The 10,556-nt window shown below is 32.8% G+C and overlaps 1 protein-coding gene across 1 annotated transcript; it reads right to left on the reverse strand.

Moving 5' to 3' along the window:
- Positions 1-1,558: 1,558 nt before the first annotated feature.
- Positions 1,559-10,189, reverse strand: LOC137829536 (phosphatidate phosphatase PAH1-like). The gene is made up of 11 exons (XM_068636357.1): positions 9,804-10,189; positions 8,023-9,622; positions 7,342-7,922; positions 7,185-7,258; positions 5,821-5,905; positions 4,269-4,355; positions 3,394-3,466; positions 2,556-2,599; positions 2,317-2,445; positions 2,137-2,235; positions 1,559-2,033 (listed from the first exon to the last, which is right to left on the reverse strand). Exons 2-11 carry the CDS (start codon positions 9,473-9,475, stop codon positions 1,980-1,982), a joined length of 2,679 nt encoding a protein of 892 aa, XP_068492458.1. The 5' UTR covers positions 9,476-9,622; positions 9,804-10,189; the 3' UTR covers positions 1,559-1,979.
- Positions 10,190-10,556: the final 367 nt, after the last annotated feature.

A 10,556-nucleotide genomic window follows, 5' to 3' on the forward strand; every position in this document is an offset into this window, starting at 1 on the left:
GTTATTTTATATATGACATAACCTCATATTATTGGCTTATTACACATTCACTGTAACTATAATTATTTAAAATGATGTTCCTATATATTATTCGGTTATTGTGAATATAACAAGTAATTAAATCAATTATATATTATGTTCTAATTTATTTTTAGGGAATTATAACCTTACTAGTAGGTAAGAAAATATATGTAATATTACATGTGAAACCTCTTATAATAAAGATATTGAATAAAAATATATAAAGGTACTACGTAGTACCAAAAGTGGTATATTTTTTATTTCAAAAAAAATACAAATTAAATTAAATTGAATGGTTAAATGTAAAGTAAAAATAGAATGATTATATTACTCTTGTTCATAAATTACTTTAGTAATTAAACCGTTATAATTAGATTGACACTATGAGAACTCTCTTTTACATATAGGTTCTAATTTGTATAATTCAAAGTGACAAATAATATAAGGAACAATAAATTGATAAAAGTGGTACAAGTTTTCAAAATATGACTGCAACATTGTTAAGAAACCACCAAAATCTCGAAGGAACTATTGAATCACAAAGCTTAATTGAATTTAGAAGAAACAAACCTTCACAATTTGTTGGAAGTTATAGTCCAAAAAAAGGTTTAATTATGGATTAAGGAAATTAAAAAAAAATCGAATGGTGAATTTCTCCAATAACCAAAAGGTAAATTACGTTGTGATTACTAATAACGTTTATCTAGATTGTCCTCTACTAATTGTTAGTAAGAAATTTTTATAAATTTAATTTGTCTTTTTCTGTCACAATTAGGTATAATCTTACGTATGAACTGGTTATCTTCCAAGGAAAAGGAAAAGTTTGTAATAGTTTCACAACATAATTTTTTTTATTGATTTTCTTCTTATATAATTAACTTAATTTTTATAAAAGGAAAAGTAACTTTAGCAAATAAGTTATATACTCTTATCTAATCTTCCTCTTATCTTGAACACAATTATGTGACTCAATGAAGAAAAACCTAGTTTAATTGTTTAAAAAGGGAAAGGACACAGAGAAGAAGAGTCATCAGAATAGGATACACAATTGAAGCTAAACAAATCATAAGTCAATTGAGTAGTCCGTTCTGAGATTACAATATTGAGGAAAACAACTAAGTTTTTCACAATACAATTCCAGATGATGTATAGCCAGTCAAACAAGAGAGTTTACAACCTTGGCTTTCATGTTTCATAACTGTTCCAGCACTTAACTCCAATGAGGTCCAATTGGTTTTCTAATGATTTTTGCATGATAGACCAACTAAAGATAAACATCAATACCAGGTTAAGACTTGAAGCACCATATTATGGCATGAAATACAAGCTCACTACTTAACTAAAGATAATATCAATACCAGGTTAAGACTCAAGAAGACTCGAAGCTCCATATCATAGCATGAAGATACAAACTCAGCACTTAACTATAGATAAACTTCAATACCAGGTTAAGACTTAAGACTCGAAGCTCCGCATCATGGCATGAAATACAAACTCAGTACTTAACTAAAGATAAACATCAATACCAGGCCAAGAATTAAGACTTGAAGCTCCATATCATGGCATGAAATACTTAGTACTTATACACCTCATCCACCCAACCCATAATTTGAACTACAGAAGCTGCTTTGGTAAGCATTTATGTCATTATTCCCTAATCACCCATATGAAAATTGAAAAGTAAACTAGGTGTAGTGCACCACAGCATAACAACTAAGCCCAATGTTATACAATTCTGGTGATATGAGGATTATAATGAATCAGGATTTAATGCCAGATAAAAATGAACAGCAGGGACATGGTCATCCCCATCAATGAAACAATATAGAAGGATACTCTCTGATCAATTATGATTGTGTGTAGGAGGAATTTCTGGTTTTTCGGTTAACATCTAGGATGTTTCAACTTCCATTCCAATCGATCCTTGTCAAAAGGAACTGAATATCTTGAGCAATGAACTAATCTAAATCTGGCAATGGCGTTTTCCAATAGTTCCATGAGTTGTAGTCCTCCTGCAGTATTTTAGAAGTCAAAAGTCAATTTTATTGGTAGTGAGGTTTAGAATTAAGACTTGAAGCTATTCCACTAACTTGGAGCTAGGAGCTGATTTGTTACCTGCTCGACCAAAGAAGTTGGTGGAAACATGTCATTCACAAGGGTATGTAATGATGTATACGACTTTGCACCAATTCGGTGACTAATAGCTACCTCACCCTGTTATTTCATAGGCATTTTAGCTGGTTAACAAGAACTAAAGTAACTATAATTGTTACAAATATGATCCAGGATGCACACCTTAGGGTTAATAATAAATATTTTGCCCTTCGGGATCCCAATCTTTCTGTAACTAAGTTCATCTGTATCTCTATTTCCAAATCCCGCGTAGAATGGATTATAGTCAGAAGGGAAAAGTTTTTTGATATCCTGCATAACAATAGTTTTAGGTCATATGTATTACATTGTTGATAAGATGCCTTCCAATAACATTTCATGTTATATATCATAGTGACATGGCTTTGTGTTCAGGTAGTTACCTCTAAACAAGCAATCTTGAATTCATGTGGTGCCCTTCGTATCACTTCCATCATTAAACATGCAAAATAAAGCGTCAGACATAAAAATCCACCTCCGCGAAAAAAGGGACAAGTCATAATAAACATATAAAAATACAAGCAATTCATGGTTATAATATTTTAGTTACCAAAATAATAATACAGATTACAATGGTGCAACACAGATCAGTTAAAGATAATTAAACTCCAAGGACTAACAAAAAAAGAATAGCAGGTTCACAACACAAATGCTAAAGCCAAGGAGAGTGGGTATATGATTAAGACTTATATAATTCATCAATACATAAATCCGAGCTCAATATATATGCAGTCACTTTAGTTTATCAGAGTTCATGAATCTTAGAACAACCCAGACAATAGTTCATTTTATAGAATTCCATGCTCTAGATCCTGTCCTTTTTTTGCAATTATAACAAATAATATGCTCCCTTTTTTGGGTGACGAAAGAATTACGAGCTTGTTTGTTGTAAAATTGAGTAGACTTGATTTTGATAGAATTGATTTTGAACAGTTGAATATAATTGGAATTGGAATGTATCCAGGTTATCTCAATATAGATTTTACATCAAAATGTATGTCACAGTGGGATGTGTTAATTTTGGCTGTTTCCCTAAAAACACTAAAATACATGATATTCATAGCAGTATACAAGACTTCGTAAAGACAGAATTATCAAACAAAAAACACAAGTGCATTGCTCGAAAATGAAATTTTTATTTTATAACATAGCTAACAACTAAATGCATAAACAAAATTGAAGCATCCATCACAACTAATATCGGGTTAGAAGTGCCCCCACCTTCTCGGTAAAGTGAGGGAAATAATCCATCAGGTGAGATAACAACAGGTCCATTTGGTAAGGTTTTTCCATCCTGCACACACGCAGTGTTTATGCAGCTTAAGTATTATTACAGAGACCATCATTGTCAAGAACTATGCAATTCTATTCAGGACAAAAAGAAACAAATATAATAATAAAAAGAGAGTATAATATGGAAATATTTACTGACTCTTTCCTCTCCCTAACATACAGAGACATCAACAGGTGTAAGAAAATGATAACATAATTGCCAAAAAAGAAGGGACCAACCCTCTTGATATGAAACAAGGTTAAAAATATAAATTTCTGGTTCAGACCAGGTACTTGCATTTAGTGCTTTAATGAAATTTACATGATAATAAATTTTAAAATCTGAGTAGTATAAAAGTCCAAATGCCTGGCAATACATGATTCAACTTCCTAATTAAAATGTTATTTAACTCTCTTTTTTTGTGTTTGACGAGGTGTAAAAAGTCCTAATCACGAGAACTGTGAACATTCTGCTTTATCACAGATAAGATTTTACTGTTTTCTTCTTTTTCTAATGCCAATTCCTTCAAACATATATTTTTTAGCACCTCCGGTTACATTATTTTTAAATCCCATGGTAGCATAATGCCACCTTTTCCTATGGCAACCTTGAAGTATCTTTATTGAGTAGCCAAATATGCAGACAAGAAATGAAATCTCAAGACTGATCATCCTCCACAATACTAATAAGGTAGTTGATGCAACATAATCTTAACACTAAAAAAGATCGTACGTTGATACAAATACTTCAAAAGTACAGGATAATTTTAAGATCAGAAATAAATAGTCATTATTAGTCACAGAAAACCTGGATTTTTAAATACCTGTTTCAGGTTAAACAAGAAGTTTCTAGTTAGATATGCCTGGACAATTGCACGGGCACTCAGAAAAAGTAGCTGGTATCCATTTTCCTGACAAAAAATCCAGATCAAGTATTTAGAAATTAATCTTCTAGAGATATAAATCAACAGGACAATAGACTTCACCAAAACACCATGCTTGCTAGACTGAATTTTACATTAGACAGATCGTAAAGTTATGTTACATTTTCATTCGAATGGAAATAAATGCAAGCAGAAATCTGAGGCATTTTGGATAAACATATAAAAAAAAACTCGTAGGATAAAAAAAATACAAAAGTAAAATGAAGAACTTTTCTCATAAATGAAAATTAACTTACACGCCTCTTCTTTCAGAGGCGTTAGATTAAAGAGTTGTTCAAAAGTTGAGATGGATAAGTTGATTTTAAATTATATAAGTTTTATTCAATTTATCTTATTTTCTTCTTCTATAACATAAGGGATCCTCGTCCTAAATTGCATAATAATAATAATAATAAATAAAGGAAAGAGTAAGTCCTGGACACTTAATCCATTTAATAATTTTCAAAGAAATAAAATTAAAAAAATCCAATCATTGAATCATGTGGTATTATAATAAAGATCCTTGATACAAATTTAGATAAACTAAACATTCATAGGAATCTAATCTTAAATTCTTAATAATAATATTTAAGAAATGCAAAGTGAAACAGTAAAAGAAAGTAAATGATGTTATCATGTATGGTAAACTTGAAGTACACAGGAAAACAAAAAATAATAATTTTATTGATAACAATCACACCAATTACATTTTCAAATTCTGTATTTGTAAAAACCAATCTAAAAAAAAAGGAAACAAAATATGCAGAAATAAATAGGAAGATTCTAAAGCTATTTTATCTTAATCAATACGGAGACCCTAAAGATACTTTTATCCTGATGAACCGCTATTTACAACAGGTAATGAAAGCAGACTGTCACACTAGTCACCAGACTATGCATGTTGATTGAACAAAAAATATTTGACCAGGCATCAGGCTCATTTGCTGAGCAATCTCAAGTCCAGGCTCAAAGGAGGAAGGTTTAGTTCCTTCTAAACCCACAAATTTATGGCTGCATATATATTTACATTTACGTAAGATCTATAAAACAAACCTCACCAAAGAGAGTGTACTTTAAATCACTGCAGATGCCATAAGCTTTTCTAGGCCACAGTTCAATTCATCCTTAAAATAGAATACCCAAGAGGTAAATAGAAGTTACCCAGCAACTGAATTTTCTTTTTTTTGTCTCTAATAAGAGTCCCTCATCAGTTGTACAAACTCAAACCAAAATTTGGGAATAATGTACACATCTATGTTAAGAGACACATAATGAACAACTAGCAACAAGAATTTGAAATTTAATTACACATTCCGCTGTACAATAATCTTCTTACAGAACTAACCCATGAAGATCTGTTTCCATTTACCTCACTAAATTTTTGCCATAACAATCCTACCCCAATTGAAATGAACATATGTTAGATCTGTACAAATAAAAAAAATATACATACCTTAATGGCACAGAAAAGCCTGGCCACTCCAGATTGCGTCCAATCTCTGCCAACTAAAGGCATGAACTGCCCCAAAACATCAGACCTAAAAGGAAAGGAAACACAAATCTTTTTTTACTGTGGTTCACAAATTATAATGCAACTGACTTCTATTACCTCCGTGTTCAGACATGTTTGTCTAATCATAAGAGCAAATGCAATTATGTTTAACATCATTTTGTCGTGAATGAACATTATAGCCCAGGGTTGTACACGGTTTTGTGAACCAAACCATATTCAATTTAAAACAGAATATGTAGATTGGATTTTAAATCAAACCACTTAATTTTTTCAAAACTAGTTTGGTTATTGACCAAACCAGATTCAAATTATTTAACCAGTTTATGAACAAAACTGGATTTGGTTCAAAACTGGGTTTTAATTCAAAACAAGTTTTTAAAACCAAAACTTATTTTTAAAATGGTCCAAAACTGATTTAAAAATAGTTTTATTTATAATTGGTTTTTAAAACCAGATAGCCAGACCATTTGTAAGGAGTGGAACTACTTAGACCTAAAAACCATGTATATTGTCTGCAATTTTCAAGAGTGGTTAGGTTTAATTCAACTTTTTTTTTGTACAGTCCTAATCTATAATAACAAAGACAAGTTGGGTATGGGTAAAAGTTTCTTAAAAAAACATTGAAAGTTGTGCAATCTGTAAGACCTCCTAATAAGAAGCAATACCATAGGAGAAATAGAGTTAGCCCAATTATTGTACAGTCACCCCAGTTGACGTGGCTTTTGTAAAAAGTGTAACCAACCAGCTATTCATTCAGATGTTATCTTCTCTTTAAAGTAATTGTTCCAGAGAAAGATTCATCAATAAGGATAGTTTCTTTCTCTCTCTATCTACCTTTTTCGTATATGATGCACTTCCTAACACTACCATCACAGGTAGACAATCCAAAAAAAATAGAAAAACGAAGATAATTCTCCACAAGGTTTAGTCAAAGGATCAACAACAGAATTTTACATAGGATGTGCACAAGCTAATGACAGATGCTTCAGACTAAAAGTCATTTAATGCACCATAAACTTATAGAAAACCTGACTCCAAAACGAGTAACAACTACAAATGTGAAATTTCATACTTCAAAGCAGATCCTGACCCTCTCTTCTTCATTGTCTTTCACTTTGAAACAGTCTAAATAATATCAACAATTACCAAAATTTGCATTATGGACACACACATGGATTTCATCTACATCTAATTTAATCCAAACAGAGTACAGAGTTGCAGAGAAAAATAACAATATTGAAGTAGGATCTATGTAAGTCGTTAAAAGAATAAAGTAGCCTAAAAAGCATTATTAGCAACCTTACTTGGTAATAGTTCCATCAACGTCTGAAATAACAATTCTTGCGTTCCACTTCCATAAATAAATATGAGCATCAACCTGTAATGCAATTAAAACTTCCCTCTTAAAAAAAACCGAAACCATTGTATATAACTTACACATAGTCAATGAATGTCAAAAACCTGTTGTGTACCGAGAACCCTTGTAGAGAAACTGAATGTTACCAAATTTTGACCATCTTTTAGATTTAAGGAAGCTATCTGGTCATTAGTGGGAACATTTGTTCTTAGAAATTGAATACGAGGAGACCCCTGGGTGCTGGATGTTGGAGTTTGGTCTGCAAAAGATCCAGACTCAGAATCAAGAAACACTTCCTCATTTGATGCATTGCCATTAGTATGATCAAATGTTTTGACCTTTCGAAAAGGAATAGGCCAAAGTCTCCATCTGCGCCCAGCAGGAGATGATCCTAGATCATTATCCCTAGACTTCAACCCATGATCCTGTTCCACAGGAATCGTATCTTTGGGCTCAACAGGTAAATCTAAACCATAAACAGCCATTCCAAGAACAAGAGGAGAAGCCTTTTCCCACGTCATGTATCTCTCTTGAAACTTGATAACAAGATTTGGATTTTTAATTATTGATGGAGCAGAACTTGTGAAGTCAACTGCAGAAATGCGATACGCTCCAAACACTTCTGCAGCAGCTACTGAACCCATGCCCAGCTTAAGTTCATGACCACAAAGTGAAATCTCAAATCCTGCAAATTAATAGATAAATGAGAATAAATAAACAGTGCATTAATATTAAATAAATAATTGAAGAATCCAAGTGCAACGCATTTGCAGCACTGGTCTTACCCAAACCCAAGTGGCTTTGATCCCCTTTATTTGAAGTTTCTATTTGGGGTTCCACTACCTCACATGTAGGCCTAACAGCTTTGGGTGCAGGGGTTTGTTGACTCTCATCTACCTCATTATTTGATACTGACTTGACAACACGTTCATTATTCTGTTCTGTTTCAGTAGTAACTGAACGATAGCCAGGATCAGTTTCAACTTCTCCGGATGCATTTTTCTCAACCTCTTGAATTTCCAATTCTGATTTTGGATATCCATTGCCATTAGAAAAAATAGAAGAACTAGGAGGTGATAAATCATCACCGTTTTTAGGTTGCACAATCCTCTCTTGTTCATTTTCATTAACTACAAAACAACTTGCATTAGATTCCTCTGCTGAATATCGAATCTCGAATGAAGAACCTGTATCTTGTAAATCAGCAGCATTTCCAGCCTGCTGACCGAAATCTTGTAGCTCCAAACAGCTTTTGAAAACATTCTCCCTCTTGATACCTGATGCAACCACTACTGAATCAGTTTTCACACGATCTTCTGGATTTTTAATCTCTAAGGATTCCTGTGTTTGACTAATATGTACCTCCTCTCTTTGACAAACTTCGTGTGAGAGCTTAAAAGTTTTATCATCACCATTAATGTTACAACAACTAGGATGGACATCAGTTGTTTGAGAATCCAGCTGACTAATATAATCAGCAGCCCAAGCATTTGCTCCAAACTCTCCATTGCCTTCACATAAGTCAGTCTCTTCATTTGGTCCCGTATGAAATTGAGGAGTTTTTAACTGCACAGACTCCTCAGTTTGCTCTGTTTCTGAGATAGGGGCCATTAATATATGACCATCAACACTCACCAAGACCATCTCTGGATGTGCACCCTGTGACTCTGCAAAATTGTCTCCCTCTAGGCTCCCATATGAATTAGAGTCGTATTCTGACAACTCAACTGACTCTTCAAAAGAAGATCCATCATCTGAAAATTCATAAAATCTCCTATCAACATCAGATTCTGCCCTTTGAATTTGAGGCACACGCCTAACTGGGGAATCACTCCCATCTTTCAACTTCAGAACCCCAGAATCCGAGATGCTATGATCAAGTCTATGACCATTACTTAAACAGCCATTCTTCTTTTCAATGGAATCTTGAACAACCTCAATTGAATCAATCACTTTATCATCATCCACCTCCTTCAAGAAATAAGCCTCCCCTGAGTTGTCAAGACACATATGAAAATTGGCCTCAACACCATTAACATTTATCTTAACATACTTTTCTGCACCTTTGAGAACACCCTGAAATTTACCAAACCGAACATACCAAGGCGTACTCCGAAATGTCCCATCTTGTTGCTGAACAACAATCACATCAATAGCCCCACCAAAGGGGTGAAAAGGGGTTGCAACTGAGTACACACCTTGAGATATCAAGCTTCCAACTTTTCCTACCACATTCATTTTATTTTTCTTTCTCAAAGGAAGAGAGAGGTCAAAAGAACAAAACAAACTTCAAAATGTAACCCCAAAGACATACATAAATTATTCCTCCTACTTTTGTCTCTTTCCACTGATCAGCATTACGGTTCCTGATCAACAACACCACCACTGCATGCAAACACAAATATAATTTATTTAAAAAATAACAATTTAAAGAAAAAAACACACAATGGCTAATTTAATGCACAAAAAAAGGACTTTTCCCACCCATATAGAGAGCAATGAAGGGGTGACTGAAAATCCAAAGTTGAAAACAGAAACATCAATATAAAAAGAGGGTGGTACTTACATATTCAGAATAAATCAGTGGACTCAAAAACTGATGGCGATTCCAGTTTCTCTTCCCTTTTGTTTTATTTTTATGTAATGATGCTGTGAATCCTCCACCTCCTTGTCCTAGGTCGTTGTGAACGTTTTCGTGGAGGGTTCAAAGTTTGAACTTGTGGAGGATTTGGATTCCAGAAAGAAATATTCCGGTTTCAGAAACAACCCTTCACTCAACGCCTTAAATAGTTACTCCCACCACGATAATCCTCAATTACTCCATTTTCGCAGCCATAATAACAGAATTACCTTCGCGGATAATGCATAAATAACGAATCGAACGCGGGGTTTTTTCGTCATTTTTGGTCCATTTTTGTGCTTCAGCATGGACGAACCACCCCTCCATGGTCTTTTTAACATACTCTTCACTCTTGATTTAAAATTTTTATTTTTGGTTATTTTTTTATATTTTCATTTAATTATCTATTTGAACTTGAATACCATTCATCAACATTTAACAATGTAGAAATGATATAATCTTTATTTAATTTTTAAATTATCTAATTTTAATGTTGTTATGTGTAAATAAATGACAGAATTTAAGATATAAAAGTAGAATTAAGAATTATTTATGAAATACATTTTAAAATAAATAACTAAAAAATATTTCCACGTTCTAAATATAAATTATACACGAAGTACACGAATCCAATCAAAATATAATTTGATTTTTTTTTCTTAAGATAAAAGCTTATTAAATTTTGTTTAAAGTAAGGTT

Source organism: Phaseolus vulgaris, chromosome 7, assembly GCF_000499845.2.
Source record: "Phaseolus vulgaris cultivar G19833 chromosome 7, P. vulgaris v2.0, whole genome shotgun sequence".
NCBI lineage: Eukaryota > Viridiplantae > Streptophyta > Magnoliopsida > Fabales > Fabaceae > Phaseolus > Phaseolus vulgaris.